Consider the following 22,358-nt stretch of genomic DNA (forward strand, 5'->3'; position numbering starts at 1 on the left):
TGGACTTTTGTTACCCTCACAGGTGCACGCTTCAGCAGGAACTTATGCTAATGTGGTGGAAAAACAGACGGTTCAAGTTCATTCATTCCCTCATTCAAGTTCTCTTTTATGCACTGTTACCACTGTACCATCAGAAAATAACACATTTATGGAATGGACAGTGTCGAGTTTAACCATTGCGCCCATTTTCCGTTATTCACGAGTTTTGGGGACCGGGCCGAGCTAAATCCGCGGGTGCCGCACCGCGAATATGCGGGGGGGTCTACCGTCCTGACAAATTCTGAAATCCATTTTAGTGGACGCGAATATTTTTTTGTGCCGTTTAGGTCACTTTAGGAAAAGTCATGAAATTTCAGGGTGAGCTAATTTGAATGTCATATTTGACCTGTTGCGACTCACCCTGCTGGCCGGCTTGTTGTGACCGGCGAGGACGTGAGGCAGGTAGCACAGAAGCAACACGGGAACCATGAGGTGACAGCAACAGGTCGCCGCGACAAAAACAACAACGATGCGCGAAGACAACATGGCAGCGGCGGGGGGTTTCAAATCTGTTCTTCGTCTTCTTCTTCCTCGCGTCAGCAGTCACATAATAATGGCACGCGCGGGACGACCGTGGCCGCCACAGCTCTTGAATGTGACGAGTGCTCGCTTGTATCCGCAGGTTGACTCTCTCCCTCTCTCTCTCCTCGCCCACGAGTTTTCATGCCTACTTTCGTTGGAGAAAAAAAAAGGAACCGGGAGAAAGATTGACGTTCCCGTTTGACCAATGGACGATGGCGGTTTGGTTCGAAGCCACGCCTACAGTCAGTATCACAGATTCGTGGAAAAATTGTAAAATTCTACATTTGACATCTGTTTGATTTCATCGCTTCATGTTAACATTTTGGTTAGTGTAATATTTAGCCGGTACCAGAAAATTCAAGGAGATATAAAATATATTTCTGTTCCAAACACAAATTCGTAAGTTTTGTACAGAACAAGCTGACAGCAGATATAAGATTGGTAGCAATTTTAGCATTGGCAATATCATACTGCTAATTAACAGCAGTTTATAACAAATTTTGTGCGGCAGAATCGAAAAGGTCACGTTTTGGAGCTATATAATCCCCATTTAATTTATAAAATGAAATGAATGGGTATATACGGAATGTAAATAAAACACTGAGATGGAATAGTTATAAGCTTTGAAAACTACAACTTAAAAAGAACACATACGAATGTAAATAAAACACTAAGATTGTAAGCTTTGAAAACTACAACTTAAAAAGAACACATAAAACAAAATAGAACTTAGAACAGTTACAGGGCTAAGAGAAATGCCAGGACTAATCCTCTAAATTGTAACTATGCAAGCTTTCATTTTGCAGATATTGATACGACTGACTTATTGTGAGCTGCACACACCTCTCACCGCATCGTGTCATATATAAAGATGTACCTCCCTGTCTAATGTTCAAGTGTTCCTCTACACAACCGCAACGGTAAAGTTGTTCAATTTGGTGCTGACCCAGCTGGTCGGACCTTGGCAGAGGCCCGCTCCGAGTGTCTCTCTTGCAGTTGAAGAGCAAACACGTCAGCCTCGGCCATCATGGACATTTTTAACTGATTGTTGTTTAAACGTCGGCTATCGTGTGACATAAACACAGAAAATCTCCACGCGAGAGACTCAGCACTGTGGTTGCAGGGGGATTTTTTTTTTATACATATAAATAAATAAAAGAGACATTAAAATGCTCTGTTTATTTGGCTCGATAGCTTAAAAAGCATTTTGGATCGCACGCAGGTACTTTTTTTTTTGGGCGGGGGGGTTAATGCACTGCAGAGCCAATGAAGTGTCACACATCCATGTGGGATTTATTTGCTGTGTTTTTTTTTAACATTGCCGGTCAAATTGACCAGTTTTGAAATTTAAAGGGGACATGTTTTTTTTTTCAAACTTTTTATTCGCTTGCATATAATTAGTTGGGTCTCTGGAATGCATGCCCAAGTAAATCTTTAGTGAGCCGGCTCTTATCCACAATGTATCGTGACATCATCATTTGGCTAATTTGCATAAGGCAATTCTCTTCCGCGAGATGGGGAAAAATTAACCTGTGGATGCACGATTGTTGGTGGCGTGCCGTGATACTTTTCCAATGTGAAATACAGTTCATGCCTCAGCTGAAGATAAAGGTTGGGTATAGATGCCAAGATGGCTTCCAGCGTCATCTGTGGGCCTGGCTGGTCCTGTGAAGAGTGAGACCTTTGCTTGTCCCCAGTTCACATTTCCAGCTTTGCTTTGCCAACAGAAAGCTTTGCTGGACACTTTCAACAAATGCCCCCCCCCCCCAGTTTGACCCATTCTCCAAACACCAACAACACCCCCCCCTCCTCCTCCTTTTACCCACCCTGGCGGTCCCATGCCGAGACGGAGCTGTTAATTCAATCAACCCAGCACTACGCTCAATTGGGCATCCATAAGGGCCCAGTATGGGCGCAGGGGGCCCTGCCGAGGGTCGGGCACCCTCGTCTACCCGGCGGGGGCTTTTAATTGTAGCTGACAGTGTGTAAACATGGCAGTGAATAGCGCAGCGCAGGTGCAGGCCCGTATGCTGACGCTGGCTGGTGCAATAGTTCACACCCGCGCCTCCCGCTACCCCTCCCGCGCCACACTTTGTTTTGAGCCTGAAGTGTTGCTTTGCCTACAATGGCTTTACGCCCGGCAAACTTCAACCTCTGCGGGGGCGGAGGGCAGGCGGCGAATGGTGGGGGGGCGGCGGATCACTTCAGGTGATCTCGTTAACATTCCTTCAGACACTCATGTTGGCCCACACTCATCCTCATGTCTCAGAACATCACTGCACTGCAGCATCATAATTGGGCCCTGTGCTGTTACCAGATGGGAGATTCGGACCGAGGAAGGGAAGCATTCCTGGACTAAGGATACTCGTCTTTCTTGTCCAACAACCAAAAATCCAGATGGGGTTCTGTCTTGAGTTCATCGGTAAAATTCCTGCACCCCTTTCTTGTTCTCTACCCGGATCCTTCTGGAACCGAATGGGGACTGGGTGGCACTAAGGTTAGAATTGAGGAAGCGAAGCATCCCAAGACCAAATCTTAACCATCACCATCCTTCAAACAAGAATATCAATTATCCTAGCTGTCTTTGGGCAGTCGGCGGGGGGACACCCTGAACCGGTTGCCAACCAATCAGAGGGCACACATATACCAACAACCATCCACGCTCACACTCACACCTTGGGACAATTTTAGAGTGTCCAATAAGCCTGCCATGCATGTTTTTGGAAAGTGAGAGGAAACCGGATTACCCAGAGAAAACCCAAGTAGGCACGGGGAGAACATGCAAACTCCACACATGAACACACAGGAAGGCCGGGGCTGGAATTGAACCCAGTACCTCTGCACTGTGAGGTCGACACGCTAATCACTCGTGCCACCCCGTCAGTTCATCCAAAAAAAAAAAAAAAAAAAAAAAAAACGACACGCAGTCCGACACCCAATTTATTAGTCTCAACCTGGATCTTGATGGAATGGAAAGTCCCGACCAAGGAAGGGAAGCATCCCGAAAACTCAAGATTCTTGTCTTTACCATCTGACAACCAACAATCCAGATGTTTCTTTGTTTTCACTTCACCAAATGATCTCCAAACTGTCTTACCCCCCATTTCTTGCACGCCTCCTGGAATTTACCGGCACCAGGTGGGAACTTGGTTCGCATAGCAGAGGTTCAGACTGAGAAAAAGAAACATCTGAAGATTAAAAGATTCTTGTCTTCATCACCCCACAACCAAAATTCCAGATGGTTTTCAGTTTTCTCCTCATTAAATGATTTCCAAACTGTCTTGCCCCGCTGTCCCGGTCCCCCCTGTGGACCTACCGCCCCCCCCCAAATTCCCCGCACCCACCTTGCCGCTGCTTGCAATCATTCATGCTGACCCTAATTGTGCCAATTCCAGCAGCTCAATAGCTCTAATTACAAGGCCTCAGCTGAGGATTTTCCACAAGCTGCTGAACCGTCTCGGCCAACAAGTAGAAAACATCTACAGGAACAAAGAGTGCGGGTCGAGTGGGGTGGCAGGGGGGTGAGTGAAAGGCGTGATGGGTGGGGGGGTAAATAAAGGTTGACCCGCTGGCCCTTTTCAGTGCTTAAAAGCTGCATTTGTGAAGCTGAACACCTGCACTCCGTATTTGGTGGCCAATCTGTAACTGAAAACGGACACTGGCTGCGCTCGTTTTGAAGTAAAATGGAGGGCGTAATCGAGTAGACATCGCAATTTTCAAAGGGCCTCCCTCAAAATGACACTTTTCTACTAATTAGTGACAGCATTGCTTTGAGGGAAAATCTCACAAAAATGTCATGATGACCGATTATCCAAGTATATTTAAGGGTAAAGTTGTTTCTTGACACATTTGAGATTGCCCCCTGCTGGCCCGGCATTAATGTTACACTGTTTTACATCGTTTTAGTATTTTTTTTTTGTCTGTTTTTTTGCATGACAAGGATGATCGAAAATGAACAAAATTTTGGTGCTTGCCGACTTCCTATAAAGGAAAGATTTAAATGGCTGAAAATTCACCAATTATTGCAGGTTTGTGCGTACTGTGGCCTAAAACTCACTCTGTAGCGCTGAAAATGTTGAGGAAAAAAAATTAGTCCTCGACAACAGTTTCGCCGATGAACATGAAATTTGGGGGACATGTTGGTCATAACAGGACCCACGAAAAAGTTTCAAGGATGCATGCCAGAAATAGAACACGAAGTCTGCCATTTTGTTTTAAAGAGCCATTTGGGGCTTGTACTTTGATGAGCTTTGACACAGGAATTTGCTCAAATGAGCTCCAATGGAAGCAGGTATCCTCGACAGATTGGCAACGCGTCTTTGGCTACATCATTGAGTGTAGGCAAAGCATGGCATTAGTAATTTTGGAGATTCTCTGTAAAACCGGGGATGTGGGAGCCCCTGAAATGGTTCGAAAAGGTTTCTCTGACTGATATGGAATTAGGTGGACATGTTGCAGAAAACAACAGGAAGTCAGCCATATTGGTTTGAAGCAGCCATTTACATGACCCATTTTTTGGGTCTATTGGTACTGTACACCCACAGATATGAATGGGTAGTTACTGTGGTCGCTCCACTACTCCGTGCAAATGCTATGATTAGTCGCTAAATTAGGTATGGAGTTCACCTCTCCATGAACTCGACAGTGCAGCCTTCCAAAAACAACAACAACAACAAAACTGGACCTGACCCCCACACACCCCGACTCAGCCCTGGTAAAAAGCCAGCCATCACGTTCTCTGTTGCTGATAAAACTGAATTGAAGTGACACGGTTCCCCTCGGCTTGTCACAAGTTTAGTGGGTCATCATCAAGCCCCCACTGGAGAATACACCGCGGATTAATTTATATGACTGTTCTTATGTTTAGTATTTATCTACGTGACAATAAAAAAAAAAGAACTTTTTGTACATACGGCGTCTCCTTGTCAAAGACAGCAGAAGCGCTTGCTGTTGGTAACCATCTGCAAGAAGAAGAAAAAACAGTATCGTTTGGCAGAAAGACCAGATATATTAGATGAGATTACATAGATGAGAAAGATAAAAGATTAGATAGACAAGTGCTACAGTATCTATGTTGGCAGTGAATATTTAATCAAAGAGGCTTCAAGCTGTTTCATGGGACTCCCGGTTGAAGTTTACTGTCAAATGAAACATAAAACACACGGAATTACACAAAACACGGAATTATCATGCCTTGGTGGAATATGAATTAAGGAGAAAAATCCACCCGTTTTTATTCATCCGGGCGCTGCTATTTTGCCGGGTAAAGCCATTTCCTCACCTATTTTCTGGGTTCGGTCATGTGACATTCACAAGCTGAGCCCTGCAGCACTATGATGTCATTTTCAGTCAACAGCAAGTGGCAGTAAAGGGGAAAACTCATTCCTGACATCGATAAAAACAGGTGGATTTTTCCGCTTAAATTCTGATTCCAAAAAGACAATATTAATCAAAATACCATATTTAGACATCAGGAGGCACATTACACACAAAAAGAACATTTTTGACTTCCCCATTCAGGACGGCCTGGTTGTTTCATGCTAACATACAGTATAATCTAAAGGAAACTAACCATCAACATGCTTGCGGTTAGCAGTTATCGTTGTGGTTTAAAAATGCTTTAGGCTATTAGTTCCTAACCTTTTTTGGCTAATGTACGTATCTTCCATGTTGACGATTCCACAAAAGTCAAACATAACACAACTGATGAAATGAAAATCACCCCCGCACATGTAGACAGGTTGACAGCCATATATTCTTTATCCTTTACAATTCTTACAGAAACTTACAGTATTGCACTCAATTATAGAAGTCAATTGTTCTTCGTCTGTGTTTACATGACCATTTCTATACATTACTGCCTCCGGTGGCCAAGGCGAGCACACCAGAACTTAAAGTGTAAAGGTATTAGACCTTTTTCATGTTATTTAATGATTGCTTGACAGTGGTTGCTTTCAATAACAAACTTAGACATAAACCCCAGGCTCCACGCAACCCCAAAAATAAAAATAAGTTTGGACATCAATGAATTTCAAGCCATTTTTATAGTCCGCCCACCAAAAAAAGAATTTAAATCACTTGATGTAATTATAACCAAAAGAAAGGAGTAGACAAACGAGAAAAAAAAATCACAGCAATGCTGGAAAAACGAATCCAAGAAAAGTATCAACAAAAGATCACAGCATAAACTGGAGGAAAATACTCACTTGGGAAGCCAAGAAAAGGGGCGGGGACTCTCTGGAACATGAAAAAAGGTCAAGTTTAGCAACCTGGGCTGTTTCAAGACGTGGCAAGATAGGAGACGATCTGACAAGGGACAGGTGGAGATGCAGACTTTAACCAGGGAGTCGGCCAGAGGCAGAGACTACCACCTTGAGGAAACACGGGGGCACAAAGTAAAGCTTCCGAAACAAGAGGAAACTACAACAATATAAAAACTAACATGACAACACCAAAGACGGGACTAAAACTGAGAACTAAAAATGAAAGACGAGACATGACAAATACTCTCTGTTGTTGATCAATAAGTGACATACGTAACTGGAGACATAGCTGGATCACTGGTCACACTAAACGTCTTTGCACAACGAAAACAACTATAGCTACACGGAGATGGAAATTGTAACTTAAGTCCCTGAAAGCAACATTAAATGTGGGAGCTCGAGTGATGAGATACTAGATGAATCTTTTTTTTCCAACAGCAAAACGACTTCATCATTAGGAACAACATCAATGTAAGCATATTGATAACAAAGCGAGGACTCTCTAATGGTTTGATTTACGCGTTATGCTGCTGAAACAGAACACCGTAACGTAGCGTTCTACCTCTCTCTAGCGGCCATCAGCTGTATTACACATTGGTGTTTTGTTTTTTTTCATCCTCGGTGGATGACAACTGCTGCCTATCAGGATCGTTTGCATGATGGAAATGACAACATGGAAATTTCATCCATTCATATCATTTGTAAAAAAGCATTTAAATAGGGTCTAGTAGGATACACTATTTTTACTTTTATAGAAGCAAGAGATAATGTTCTGGAAGGATCTCTGATTCGATTGGAAGAATCTCGGCGGCACGCATCAAGGCGCGCCGCAGGTTAAAAGCGTGCAGCAGCCGCGCAGTCATTGGTCCATATTGCTGTCACTCTTGCGAGCATATTGCGATGAGAGGAGGCGGGGCCACCACGCAGGCTGAGGCGAAGCGGCGGGGGGATGCTTGGGCACAAGCGAGAACTCGGGACATCATTGTAGAAAAAGCAGACATTTGGCGAGGGTTATATTTTCGCTCGGAGTGGAACCTCTGCTGGAACGATCGATCTGATCCGCAGTCACCTGCGCGTCCGGTTGTCGAGATGGCGAGGCGGCGAGGCGCTCCGCGGTGGTGGGGGAGAAGAGGGCCGACCGCCAGCTGATGTTATTATGCGGGGATCGAAACCCGCTGGACGGATTAAAGAGGAACAAATCACCGCTTCAAGCGACGTTTTGCAGACTGGCAGGTCAGCAAATATTTTTGAATTATATTCACTTGGAATATGAGAATGTACTGCCCTCTGCATCTTCATGTTTTGTCAGTGGGAGTGTGGGTGGGGGTCCGAGGCCCTCATTTTATTGTAGAAGGTTTCTAGTAACATCATCCATAGAGGATGCAAGGCCTTCTCTATTGGGGACATATTACAACCACAGAATTCGCTTGTGGATTATTTATTCATTCATTCATGCAAGATGTAATATATTCTCCGTTATGTCACTGAGGAGTTTCATTTGGATGCAAGTGGTGCTTTGCCGCCAGAGTCAATTACAAACCTTTTGGGCGCGTGTCCCTATCTTCTGGGAATCTCCCTTCAAGTATATTTTTAGCCAAGTGCCCATTTCCCAAAATATATGTGGGATCATAATTTGACTAATGAACATAAAACACGTACCAGAAGGCCTCAGACAACAGTGAACTCGCGCTATTTGTGATCTAAAGGGAACCAGCCGTGTTTGGTGATGAGTAAACTGCATGCGCCATATGCACCGATCCTCTTCATTAATTGACATGGAAATTGATGGATTTAGTGATGAAGTGCTGCTGCCACCAGTGAAAATACAATCCATCTTTAATTATTTATTTTTTTGACATCCAATTTGGGTCAAAAAGGGACTCACTGCATTTTGAGTTATTAATTTAACCCAAAAAGTTGGGTCAAATGAATAATCCACAAAACAATGCGAAAAATTGGGTTGGTTTTTGCCAAAAAAAAGCCACAAAATTAGGCTTATTTATTTAACCCCCCAAAGTCTCTTTTTGACTAAATTTGGGTTATTTCTTACCCAATTGCTTTTAGAGTGTATACATGGTATTAAAACACCTGGATACTGTTTAAATTGTTTTGGGAGGGGGCGGGGGGGGGCATGTCTCGTTTATGGGAGAGTGAAACATGTTTTTTCATAATTCACTTGGCCTAGTAAATCGGCCAAAAATAGAGCTTTTGTTACAGGATAGAGGCTTGTGTGTGATGTCACTTCCCTAGAGGCAGAAAGTCTCATCTGCTGTTTAAAAAAAAAAAAAAAAGAAAAATCACTGGAGTGTATGCAAGCATGAATGCATGCAGGCAACCCTCCCCCTACTGACCACTTAAGTGAATTCTCTTCCTGTTCCTCCATCTTAGCAAACGATGGTGGACCCCTCGGAGGCTGAGGAGCAGACCTCTAAGTCTATTGCCCCGCAACTGGGCACCTCAAGCGTGGTCCCCGGAGAACAGCGCTTGCCAGACCAGGCGGATGGCGCCATCACAGAGGAGGGAAGCGACGTCTGTGATTTCCAGACGCCACCTACCAACAGCTCCCAGCCAAGCCCCTGCCACATCTCGTCTCCGGCGGCGGAGTCACCACCGCCGCCGCCGCTGCCTCCACCTCTCGAACCCGAAGGCGACCTGTCACCCAAGCTCCACCTGGATTTGTACAACTTCGACTGCCCGGCGGCCGAGGGCAGCCGTTACGTGTTGACGAGCCCGCGCTCATTGGAGGCATGCGCCCGCTGCGGCGTCAAACCCGTGGAACTGCTGTCCCGCCCGCTCTCCGACTTTGCCCGCGAGGCACCGGGTCGCTCCATGAGGGTGGCGACGGGTCTTTTCGAGGTCTACGAGCGGGACCGTCACGCCAAGCTGCGCCATTGCAGGGAAGAGCGGGAGCGGATCGTCAGGGAGGAGAAGCGACGGGTGATGCAGGCGGCGGTCAACAGTTGCGTGTCGCCGTTGGAGCAGCACAAGGTCCCCACTCAGCCTCCGACACAAGAGACCCCCAGCTCAGCGACTGATTCGGTTTCAGCTTCCAAACCGGCACCCTCGCTCCAATCCAAACCAACCAAAGTCGGTTCCACAGGTCCCAAGCAGTCCTCTGGTAAAATCCTGCGAGCGGAGTCAAGTGGTCCTCTAAAGGTACTCCGCAAGTCTTCCGGGAACAAACCTTCCAGCACGTACCCCAGACCGACACCGAAAGCTCCCGTCTTCGTCAGAGCCAAATCTACATTGACACCATCGGTGTCAAAACTGAACGGCGCCGCGGGAGGAGGTTTGTTTTCGCACCACAATGGACACTTTCATCCCAAGGTGCTGGCGAAAAGTCACTCCTTGGAGTCCCTGCAGAGGAAGACTGAGCCCGTCTGCTCCTCCGCCTCCAATACCACCACCACCACCTGCACCTCCTCAGAGTCCGGAGCCTCGTCATACACCTGGGACGGGCCGCGGGACCACTGGGCCAAAGTGTCCAGCCCTCGGACTCGGACGCTGGCCGCATTCAACTCCCTGATGGGCCGCAGCCTCAGCCTGGGGGACCTGAGCCACTCGCCGCAAACCACGCAGAAGGTGGAGCGTATCGTGAAGGAGGTGAAGCGGCGGGGCCTGAACGCCGTGTCGGAGCGCGACCGCAAGATCGCGGCGCTGATGCTGGCCCGGTACCAGGAGGAGGACATCATGAGCCAGACCCGCTACGTGGCCCACCTGCAGTGGGACAGCCAGCGGCGGATGGAGGAGCTCCGGCGGGAGCAGGATGAACGCAACAAGCAACGGGCGGTGCAGGAGGGCCAGCGGCTGTGGCAGACGCAGGTGTCCACCCGGCAACGGCGGCTCAGCCGCGAGGAGCGCCGGTTGGCCGCCACCAAGATGCGGCAAGCCGAGGAGAGCGAGAAGCAGTGGCGCGAGCTCGCGGAGCGGCAGGAGCGCCACCGCCTGCACAAGTTGCAGCAGGCGGCACGCGAAGAGAAGCACAAGAAGTCCTTGCAGGAGCAGAACCTCAAGGCCCTGGAGGAGGAACGGGCAGCCGTGTTGGAGCAGGAACGCCTGCTACTGAGGGAGAAGCTCACCATGGCCGAGCTCAAGCGGCAGGAGAAGGAGCATCAGTCCCAGGAGGAGCGGCGGGGCCTGAACAAGGCTGAGCGGCGGCGCCACGCCGCCCTTATCCAGGAGATCACCCGGCGCGAGCAGGAGGAGTGTGAGGAGGCCAAGCGGGCGGCGCAGGAGAAACTCAACCGCTCTCTGGAGAACTACGAGCACATCGTGGAACGACGAGGCCAAGAGCTGCGGGAGAAGGCCAAGCGAGAGGAGGACCAGATCCAGCGAGCCCGCCGGGCCGCCGAAAACCTGGAGCGGCAGCAGCAGAAGCAGCTGGAGGCCCGCGCCCGCGAGGCGGACAAGCGGGCCCGACAGGCGGTGCTGTCGGCTGAGGAACGCGCCAAGGAGAAGGCCCAGCGGGCCGTGCAGAACCGGCGGGAGAAGGAGCGGCTGCAGCGCCTCAACCGCCAACGCGTGGAGGAGGAGGAGCGGCAGCGGCGGCGCGAGCTGCTGCAGTCCATCGAGCGCAAGTTGGAGAAGAGCGAGCAGATCTTCAAGGAGAAGCGCGCCGTGCTGGAGAGCGCTCGCTCCGTGGCGCGCGCCTCCTTCCACGTGCGCGACAAAGTACGCGAGGAGACCAACGGGCGCACCTTTGACAAGATGGCGCTGGAAGCTCAGCTCAAAGCCGGCCTGGATGACAAATAGGACCAGTCCCTTCCGGGCTTTGACTCTCCCCCTCGCCCCTCGAAAACCTTTTTTTTGTTTTCACTTCCATATCATGAGAAACTACATCCATCCCTCTTTTGTGCCTCTTTGTGGCTCTTAAAGGAGAGCTCCCGCAGGGAGCAGCGGAACATTAAAGGACAGGGCCCAAAAAAAAGGAGCAATTCTTTTGGAAAATAATGCTCCAGAGGCCGGATGACGAATCACCAGACGCCCTCCTCGTTCCCTCGGATGTTCTGTGGGCCACGCACAAGCTCAGGGCTACAGGTAACCACTTCTTCTGGGACTGCCGAGAAGCAACTCCGTATGTACTTTTGAATCCCAATTTCGGTGATCAACTCAGAGAAAGGGATTTGCAGTTGCAAGGAAAAGTATGTGAACCATTTTCTGAGGGTTATCGGTGCGAGACAGGCTTCACTTTCTTGAGAATACAAAACTGGTTGGCTGTTTTGTAAAGTTTTAATCGACGCCTCCGTTCTTGGCTAATTGATTGGACTGAGATGACGAGCTCTTGGAGAAGTTATTAGCCTTTATCCGAAGTTTCACATACTTTTTGCACCCTCCACGTTCAGTTCAAAGAAAAAAACAAACGTGTTAACATCTAATAGTGGCACAACATGTTAACATTGCAGGGTGGAAAAAGTATGTGGATTCTTAGGCGACTGACATTTCCATTGTTGGTTAAAGCTGTCATTAAAAAAATTGTTGGGTTTTCTATACTCGAGAAGGATTCCTTGATACCAAAGCTAACAACGCTTTTTTTTAATGCTTATTTAGTCCGTTTTCGACTCATTAAGTGGAAACTGTTGACACCTAGCGGATGTTAGCATTAGCGGCTAACAGTGTTATGCTCTGCGACATTTCGGGTCCATGAGATGATGAACCGAGCCGCTCTGGGGCAAAGAAGAACTCTCATGAAACGGCACAAATTTAAAATGTTTTTACTTTTTGGGGAGGGGAGGTGCAAGGGTTCAAAAACAAACTTTATTCGCGTCAAGGAAATTTCTTTTGTGTGTGTTCCAACCCTCCCAAGCCCTCCTCCATTCCTGTGTACACATGTTTAATTCAGGTGTGGCTACAACTCAAAACAAAACCAGTCATGGCAAGAAAACAATCAAAAGCAGAATAAAGGTTTGTTTTTTTTCTTTGACGATGGATTTGCCTCATCTCAATAATGACAGCCATATTAGAAACCCAACATCCTCTGTCTACACTGAACATATTGGTCGTGCATTAGTTAGCCATGTTAGCCAGCTAGCATTGGCCACGAGCTGTTGGTAGTGCTGATAAATATTCAAGAATTATCGGAATGATGGTAAAAATCTGCAAATGTTTGGGTTGCACTGGCACAAGGAGATGAAAATTCTCGCTGAATTGTCTCACATTTTGGGGGTCAAATTGCCACCGTTTCGGGGCAGTACGGAGCCCTCACCAGGCTTATTTAGATCGCGCATTTCATAAACACAAGGAAACTCAATGTGCTTTATGCTGCCACCGTTTCGGGGCAGTATGGAGCCCTCGCCAGGTTTATTTCGATTTCATAAACACAAGGAAACTCAATGTGCTTTATGTACAGTCGTTAAAATGTCAACATTTTAGAAGGAATTACAAACAAAAGAGTTGAAGACATTTAAAAGTAGAGTACAGAAAGAAAGAGGAAATGACTAAGAGTGTAGCGTGCAAGAACAAGACATGCTTTTGAAAAATGCTTCGAGCGACGTTAATCGTACATAGGCAAAGGGAAAGAGCATCGTTTTTAACCTGGATTGAAAGGCATTTACACTTTCTTGGTATATTTTTCATCTTTTTTCATTCATTTTATTCACTCTGATAAAGTATATCAGCCGGGACCGTATTGTACAGCAAAAACGCGGCATTTGAAGGGAGATTTTGGGGCGGTATATTATATATAATGGAGCTTATTATTCATGGGGAAATTACAGTAGCATTTGGTGTTAAGTTACTATGTGACATAAAGCCCCAAATTAAGGCTTCATGTGACCACACAAAAAAAGCTGTGCTGTTTTACCAACCCACTCTCTGCGTAACTGCGTATTTTCAGCAGATAGGGTTTGTTTTGCGGGCGGCGAAATGGGAAGTCAAGGAACCCTTAAACTACGATAATGATCACTTTTAGACTGAATCTAAATTCATTTGGATTCATCATTGAAATGATCACAAATAATCCATGTTATGACCACATTAGGTGGCGCTGGGGTTAAAAAAAAAAAAAAAAAAAGCTTTTAGGCAATTTAGTATTACCCATTGTAGGACAACTGTTTCCAATTTGGGCTAATTTGGAGCAAAAAAAAAAAGTACGAGCCTGGGAATTTCCCGCCAAAAGCCTGATTCAAAGCAAAATGGCCGACTTCCTGTTCAATTTCAGGCATGCTTTCCTTGAGACTTTTTCGTGCATGCTGTCATGATGAGACATGTCCGCCCAAATTTGTGTCGATAGGTGAAACTAGTGTCGGGGGGCCAAAGTTTTTATAACCGTCTAAGGGCCCTGGCACCCCCAAGTTTTATTAGAAGAGAGTATCTACTACAATAATCAACTATAATGGCACCCTAATACTAACCTGGGCCATGTTTGGTGTTTCCATTCTGATCTCACAGGCGTGATTTCCCTTGCTGCTTAACAAACGCGGTTAACGTCTACCTCCGCGCGGACAAGTAGTCCGTCCGGCGTCAGTCTTGGTCAAAGCTGGTGGCGACGTCCTTGCGCGCTATGATCTTGTAGACGCTCTGCCGGAAGTTGCTGTCGCAGGTGAGGCGGCGCGCCGTCTCCCTCAGCTCCTCCATACTGCTGCCCACGCCGCCGTCGAGGCTCGCCGTGGCAAATGACTTGGAGTGTTTCACTGGGGAAAGAGAGGACCACATTCACATTGGCGCACCACCGATGTACCGCATTTATATATTCATGGATGACGCAACTTTAACGGGCCATGTTTGCATGGATCAAATTTAACAGCCAACACAACTCCTGTGTACCATATTTACATGTCTGACGCACCTCCAGTGTGCCAAATTTAACATCCGGTACATCTTCAGCGAAGCACATTTATACATTTAGGGCTCTATTTTCATGACGGGTGCAAATCTGGCACGCAGTGCTGCGAAAAAACCTGCATAGAGGCGTGTTAGACTGCGTGTTGGGAATTTAGGAAAAAAAACAACTTTAACATCTGACAAGACACATCTCTAATATACCACATTTACATATTTAATAGACGACAGCACACAATTGAACCAACACACCTCCAGTGTACAGAAAGTAACAGCCGACACACCTCCGGAAATTTAACAGATGACGCATCTCAACGTGCCAAATTTAACATCTGACACATCTCCAGTGTACGATATTTACATAGTTCATGTCTGATGCACGTCTGACTCACCTCCAGTGTCTGCGGTGAACCAGTTACATATTTAATCTCAAATGCAGCGCCAGTGCACGATATTTAATGGTTGACGCACCTCCAGTCTGCCAAAATTTAATACCTGACACACCACAGGTTTACTTCAATTCCATCTTTAATGTCTAATACAGCTCCAGTGAACCATATTTATTTCCCAATTGTCATACCATCTCTCTCCTGCAGATGCCTCTCCGGTAAAACATAAATACATTTAATGTCCAAGGCACCTCCAGTGTATCCAGGCGTACCCTTCAGTGTACCATTTAGATCATATTTGTGCACCTTTCACATACCAGACTTTGCACCTCCACTGTAACAAGTACATATTTACCATATTTAGGACCAATGTACTGTATTTACATCATACAGAATTTATTCGCCCACGCATCTCCAATCTTTTAATGTCGTTTGGATTTACCACGGGTGTGTTGTGTTGATGACGTGTGTTGACACATCCTGAACAAGAACTCGACAGCGAGTGTATGACTTACACCAGTGTCGTCTCGAGGCTCTCCTCTGGACGCGGCAGCTCTTGATCCTGCGCGCCGCCGCCTTATGGAGGTAGACGGCGTTCTTCATGATCGCCGGAAGCTTGGCTTCGATCTCGGCTGCGCAGATGCACTCCTCGAAGAAGCCTGACCGAAAACGCCCCGGTGACGTCAGGAAGGCGTTCGTGACGCACAACGTCGACGTATGTGAACTCAACTCACGCCTGAGCTGAGTGACGTCGCCCCTCATTCTCTGGTCACGCTCGCTGCTGCGATCCAACGAGTCCAGGCCTTTCTCCAGGTCTTGGAGGGCCTCCTCGGCCTGCTTCAGCCTCTTCTCCAGCTCCATGCGAGACTCCATCTCCGCCTGATAGTGAAGAGTTTAAGGGCGAAGGTGAAGAAGTCACTAACAGTAATACAGTTAAGACAGGGACCAGGTCCTGGGTCCAAATAGGGGAAAAAAATGCAACAAAGTGACACCCTGGCCCCTAAATTATTTATTTGAATTGATGGGGAAGAAGCCGCTGAATACTATACAGTGTCGGGATAGAAAATGACTATTATTGAGCTAGAACATACCATTTAAAGTAGCAGCACTTGGCCATACTACAGCCTGTGTGTGTGTGTGTGTGTGTGTGTGTGAGTGTGTGTGTGTGTGTGTGTGTGTGTGAGTGTGTGTGTGTGTGTGTGTGTGTGTGAGTGTGTGTGTGTGTGTGTGTGTGTGTGTTACCTGCAGCTCGGCCTCGGTTTGCCGCTTGTCTGCGGTAAGCTGAGAGAGCGACTGCTGCAGCGTCGTGGCCTGCGACGAGTAAAACTCTCGCTCCTGCTGCAGGACTTCTGCCCGCTGCTGATTCTCACGCAGTCTAAAAAAAAAAACGTCAACACGAGTTCGGATCGTGAGATCAAAACACTGGCCCGCCAAGACATTGAAAATGAGTTTAAAGCCAACGTTGACCGCATGAAAGAGGCGCGTTTGGAACAGGAGCCTCATGTAAGGTGGACTTCTGGCTCCACCTACTGGCCTCTCTACACACCTGCACTATACATCACAACAAAAACATCAACTGGTGATGAGTGCTTCCCGGTCAATAAAACCCGTCTGGAAGCTGATACTCAATTTAGCATTAGCATTAGCATTTCGTGTTGTAAATTATGAGCAGGAGCAAGCGAACATTTGTGTTTAAGGACTACATTTGATTTTGAGAGTGGACAGAGGGGCAACACAAAAATAATAATAATAATAATAATAATAATAAAGTAAAATACCGGGAATTATATTTCGACTGAATGTAATATTTTGGGTATAATTAATCTTTTTTTTGGAATTAATATGCAGCCCTGAAAAAAATAGACAAAAAAGACATTGAAATTACACTTTTTTTTAAAATTTCGAATTGAGAATGTATGTTTTCAGTAGTTTGTAGAATTTTTTTTATGATTTTCTTCAAAAAAAACCTAGAAATAGTCAAATCTAATCACTTTGCAGCGGCCTCTTTATTCCACCCTCCTAGATCTGTACACTGTATGTGTAAAACCTTTTTCATTGTGATCTTATTTACAATATAACACATCTTTTTATAAATATAGATAGCGCTTTCACAACAGCTGGAGCTAAAATAATGCGCTTTACAAAACAGTTAACAAAAATAACAAAATATGGTAACATAAGACATGGACAGTCATTGAATGAATCACATCATAATTCGTGCTAATATGTAATTTCATGATCAGCCATGAACCAAGTACTTCATAGAATGAACTATTGAATGTAGAATTTTTCATTTGATATTTATTATTCAGAATAGTTTTTTTTTTTTTTACATTTGATATTTATTATTTAGAATAGTTTTTTTTTTTTAATGACTGTCTAAAAACTAAATAAATCCCAATGAATAAACTCTCCTACTTCTCGTCTGCTTGCTCCTTCTCCTTCAGCAGCAGCTTCATCTGCTCCTCGATGTGGTGCAGATCCCGCAGGAGGTCCATGTTCCCCAGCTCCTTTCTGTTCTCCACCACCTCCTCCTCATCATCATCATTCGCCTTCTCCTCCTCCTCCTCCACCTCCTCGGCCTCCAATAGCTCCAGAGTTCTCTGCTTCTCCTGGGAGAGTTGCTGCCAAAACACTCGAGAGGTTCGGAACCTTCCCCCAACCGTTTGTTCTCATTGATCCTGAACACCAGCGATGTCACGGCGGAGTTGTTGGGTAACGCGTTACGTCAGTCTTGTCGATAAAGTTGTCACGTACCTCGATGGACTTCTGCAGCATGACCGTCAGGCCGCTCAGCTCCTCCTTCTCACTCTCCACACCTTGAAGAGACTGAGTTGTGCCGTCCAGGTCGCTGTCAGGACCGAAAGCAAAAGACCACTTTTGTCATGCTGGACATCCACGCGCGAGCAGAATTAATAGTGAGGCCAGAAAAGCCTACTAGAACATCTAAACGTTATCTGAGGTTGACCAGAGTGTGCAAAGACCAAGGTTATTTAACAAGAACTATTGATATAACCAAAACTAAAATGAAAGAAAATTAAAACTCTGAAAAATTTTAACTAAAACTTCACAGGGTCTTCTAATCTCTCACTGCTACTTCCTTACAGTTTAATTTGCTCCTGCTCTGCCTTGAGCTCCATCACTACTTCCTCATACTTCATCTTCTCTTCCTCCAGAACCTGATTGAGACGCTCCAGCTCCTATTCGAAAAAAAACCCCACACACATTTACACACAAACATAAACATGGCTGCACAAAAGAGGATTCGCTAAGAACAAAAGTCTGACTTCTCTCTGTGCTCGCTGGTGGGTGAGCTCCTCCGTCTCCTCCATCAGCTTATCTGCAGGAGGAACACATTGGATCGCAACATGCTTCGAAAGGACTTCCACACACACACACACACACACACACACACACACACACACACACACACACACACACAAAGGACCTAGGTACTCCTGCTTCTCCTTGGCCAGCTGAAGCCCCTGAGCCTCCAGACTTTCAATCATGGCCTCCCCGAGCTGAGCGTTCTTCCACGTGCTGTAGATAAAAAACACCCACAGTCATCGAAAATGCCAAATGACGCACAGTGGTGTGCAAGCAAGCTGCTTATTGCCACTCCCAGTTGAAGGTTACTCTCAAACGAAACTAAAAAGAAGAAGAAGAAAAAAAAAAAGAATGACACCTTGTGTATTTAAAACAAGCACGTATCTTAAGCTTAAGGTCTGCTCGCTTCATGGAGCAACATTAGCGAAATGAATAGGCACCCAGCCTAAGGGGGCGTTTGGTATCTACCAACTGAAATCTGTGGTAATAATGTAAACGAGTAATGATGTAATTAGTAGCGTATCACAATGGAAAGTTGACATCATCCACTTTTTGACTATGGCAAAACCTCATTTTTGAAATCTGGATCAAAGTGACTCGTTTTGCTAAGATGGGTCACATAGTCTTTATCCTCTTGGAAAATCCACAAATATTACTGTCCCCGTGTGTATTTGTAAACTGTACAACACTGCCCGCCAGTTGGTCAAGGTGTACAGCATACCGTTGAGTGAAAGCCCCCCCAAAAAATTGTCAGGGAACAAATTATTGGCATTTCCATTCATTTCAATGGGGAAAGACGATTTGGGAAATGAGTGTTTTGAGATACAAGAGTTGTGCGAGAACAAATTAAACTCAGATCGAAAAGGCACCGCCGTCGACAGTACTTAATGGAGTTTCTTACACTTTGCCCGACTCCTGGAGCATCTCCATCCAGTGCAGCTGCTCTTCCTCACACTCAGCCGCTACCACGACGGTGCCCTGGTTAAAACGACAATGTTATACTCCACTATGATGCCTTTTCCCATCGCAGGGTTATAGTAGTTTGGGATTATTCATTATTGTTGAAGTTGTCATTAAAAAGTGTTCACCGAGAAGTCTTCCAGGGTGATGACGAGGCCAAAGGGCATGCCCATGTCCTCCGTGGCCGACACCACGCATCCTCCCAGGGGGATCACACCCTGAGACGACAAACACACACCATGAGCAAGCACTTCTCCCCGGATGGGGGCGCTCAGAGGGACAGAGGTTGACCTTGGGGTGGATGTTGAAGATCCTGCTGCTCTCAAAGCTTCTCTTCTCGCTCTCGGCATAGTAGAGCAAAAAGCTGTCTTTGATCACGAAGAATCTTTTGCGAGACAGAGCATCCGTCACTTAACTCAACCTCACCTCAATTCCTAGAGCATTTTATAACAACCATTGCGGCATACAAAGTGCTGTACATGGAGTAACAAAAATAAATAAATAGTCATACAGTAACTCACAAAAATAAGACATTCCAAAGTTGTTGAACCGCAGTGCGAACAAGATCGGATGGTTAAATTTCTTGAAATAATAATCATTACCCTCCAATAAGAAATAGAACTTTGTTGCAATATTATGACTTCTTCCAACAAGTGATTTCATCATTGTATCGCTTAGAATCCAAATAAGCGAACAAATAATTAATCTGGGAAGATGACTGTTTGAGGAAGCGGGGGGCATATTATTTTAAGGTCTTAAGACAATCCCCCCCCCCAAAAAAAAAATAAAATCAGGTAATATTACCTTCCTCCATTAGAAAAAAAAATTACAAACTTCCCATCACACATGATTTTTTTTTATTTCCTTATTCATTACTGAACAATTTTTTTTTTTAGGAATATCGACATCGTTTTGTCTTATTCCACGCTCACGACTTTTTTTTTCCTGTCAACTCAATCACTTGAATTAGCAGGGCTGCATGCTGCAAATCGACAATAAATAAATAAATAAATAGGTGCCACGACCTTCACCACCCGCCGAAACGATCGCGTAGCGCACGCTGCAAATTGACTTAAGCCGTGATGCCTTCGCGGTTACATCACCACCGTGCTGTGTTTACATCAGACAACACTCTGGCCGGACTGACAATTATGACAAACATGTGTTGCGCGAGCATTGGCTGAAAGCCTTTCATAACGGATACCAAACAAATCACCGATTCTAGAGAGATCAGTTTCTGAAGTATATTGAATCGCTTGTGGAGAAGCAGCACAAGAATGAAGGATGTCAATCACAGTTGCGGAAAGTTCTGACCTGCGGGACCACTTGGCCGAGGGTCGTCCGAAGGGTCTCTTCCACAGGACGCCGTGCAGCTGCACCTTGGCGCTGATATCCAACGCTTCAGAGTCGGACTGCTCCATGGACGACCAGGGCGAGAACGCAGAGCTTCTGGACGAGGACAGGAACATCCCGCCCAGCTAAAGAAGAGGAGGAGCAGGAGGAGGAGGAGGAGGGAGTCGCTGGAAACCGAATCACATCCGTGAGTCCATTTGAAAGAGAAAAATAGTCGATGACAATTCACCCGCTGCACACGAGGATGCTCCAAACTCCTCAATAAGTCAGTGAGGCGGAAGGATGCAGATGCCAATACGCTCATCAGCTGGAGGCGGGGTGGGAGGATGGGGAGGGGGGTGATGAGCACGGATGCTGAAAAGTCAATTGCGCTCCAGCCAGTAAAAGCTGCGCTTCAGATTACTGCATGGGAGCAGTTTAAGAGCAGCATTATGACTCCACTGAGGCTCAACGGATGCACCGTCAGATTAATGCTCACAACGTGGACCGGAACACGGCCAAACATGCGTCGGAGCAGAACATGTGTCCTATTGTACCAAAACATCGGGGCAGACCAAAGATACTCACGCACGGGCCGGAACATATTTGAACGTGTGGAACAACGTTGCAAAACAGGGGCCGGAACAGGGGGCAGAATGGACCATAGCAAAAAAACAGGGCGGAACAAGATATTTTTGTGTGGTTAGGCTACATGGGGAAAAACACCGAAACCAGTGACACATGTCGTGAAAGCCAGAGAAATTGAGAATGCTCTTCCGTTAGATGGCGGAAGGTCAAGGACAAAAAAAAAAATGGGAACCTGTGTATCCAGTATCCACATGTTGCCATTCATAGATTTTTTCTGTGTGCTGTTCATTTTTCTTTTTAACGTACAATTGCCGCCGTGGCACCATTAAGTTTTGGGGAACGCCGGTTCAGAACATATCAAGTGTGGTGGCACATGAGCAAAAAACCCGTGCGAGAAAAAAAGTGCAACACATGTACATGTTCGACGTCGGAATGTGTGCCAGAGCGATGTCAGATTACAGATAATGTTGACAGCTCAGCATTAAGAATATTAACTCCCCACCCCCCAGCCACCCCCTTGTTTCTGTCATTGCTGTCTTCAACACGGGATGTCCCCATTGGACGGAAACCTCCCTGTGTCCCAACGGAATAACATTTTCACAAATAGATATTGGTCAGTCTCCACGCAATCTAAACTGTGGCTCTCAATGGTGCTCTTGCTCACTCTCTCTTTTTGATGCAACTATAATGGTCCCCACACCCCCCAAAAAAAACCCTAATTGCTTCTCCTGAAAAGTGACGTGAAGACGTCCATGTTTTAACGACACAGACGCGAGCAGAGGACATCGCGCCGAAAGTGTCCACTCAAATCCTCCTCCTGGTGGATTTATCTATCCCCGAGCCCACTCACACTCCACTAAAGCTGCTTTCCGCCCCAACACGTGCTCCCTCCGAACACTTTTCATGACACCTTTTTTTTTTTTCATGACATAACATCGGCAGAGGAGGAAGGAAGGTATGGACACAAAAAGCATTTGGACACGCCAAGTCTATTCAGTAAAGGGAGGCATGAGAATTGTTTTTGCACCAGTTTAAAAAAAAAAAAAAGACATTTAATTTAGTCATAAAACATGTTGCTTTACAACCCACTTTGCACAATCAAACATGAGGCAGATTCACTGAGGAATAATCCCCCCACCCCCCCACACACACACACACGCCC

The 22,358-nt window shown here is 46.2% G+C and overlaps 3 protein-coding genes across 3 annotated transcripts in view; 1 reads left to right on the forward strand and 2 right to left on the reverse strand.

The window, feature by feature from the left end:
* The window catches only part of smoc1 (SPARC related modular calcium binding 1), a 36,272-nt gene extending 35,567 nt beyond the window's left edge, over nucleotides 1-705 (reverse strand). The window contains exon 1 of the mRNA XM_019872259.1: nucleotides 400-705. Coding sequence (XP_019727818.1) covers nucleotides 400-525 — 126 coding nt within the window. The 5' untranslated portion in view covers nucleotides 526-705. The remainder of the gene's footprint in view (nucleotides 1-399) is intronic.
* Nucleotides 706-7,950: 7,245 nt separating this feature from the next.
* On the forward strand, nucleotides 7,951-11,885 carry ccdc177 (coiled-coil domain containing 177). Its single transcript, XM_019872532.1, has 2 exons — nucleotides 7,951-8,057; nucleotides 9,213-11,885. The coding sequence occupies exon 2, from the start codon at nucleotides 9,219-9,221 to the stop codon at nucleotides 11,574-11,576; it is 2,358 nt and encodes a 785-aa protein (XP_019728091.1). The 5' UTR covers nucleotides 7,951-8,057; nucleotides 9,213-9,218; the 3' UTR covers nucleotides 11,577-11,885.
* A 1,929-nt stretch (nucleotides 11,886-13,814) lies between these two features.
* On the reverse strand, nucleotides 13,815-20,856 carry plekhd1 (pleckstrin homology domain containing, family D (with coiled-coil domains) member 1). The gene is made up of 13 exons (XM_019872535.1): nucleotides 20,591-20,856; nucleotides 19,568-19,661; nucleotides 19,405-19,494; nucleotides 19,218-19,294; nucleotides 18,438-18,529; nucleotides 18,277-18,329; nucleotides 18,095-18,189; nucleotides 17,747-17,840; nucleotides 17,408-17,613; nucleotides 16,232-16,364; nucleotides 15,724-15,868; nucleotides 15,505-15,648; nucleotides 13,815-14,452 (listed from the first exon to the last, which is right to left on the reverse strand). Exons 1-13 carry the CDS (start codon nucleotides 20,743-20,745, stop codon nucleotides 14,283-14,285), a joined length of 1,548 nt encoding a protein of 515 aa, XP_019728094.1. The 5' UTR covers nucleotides 20,746-20,856; the 3' UTR covers nucleotides 13,815-14,282.
* Nucleotides 20,857-22,358: the final 1,502 nt, after the last annotated feature.

The sequence above is a fragment of the Hippocampus comes genome, unplaced genomic scaffold, assembly GCF_001891065.2.
Source record: "Hippocampus comes isolate QL1 unplaced genomic scaffold, H_comes_QL1_v1.1 scaffold92, whole genome shotgun sequence".
In the NCBI taxonomy this organism is placed as follows: domain Eukaryota; kingdom Metazoa; phylum Chordata; class Actinopteri; order Syngnathiformes; family Syngnathidae; genus Hippocampus; species Hippocampus comes.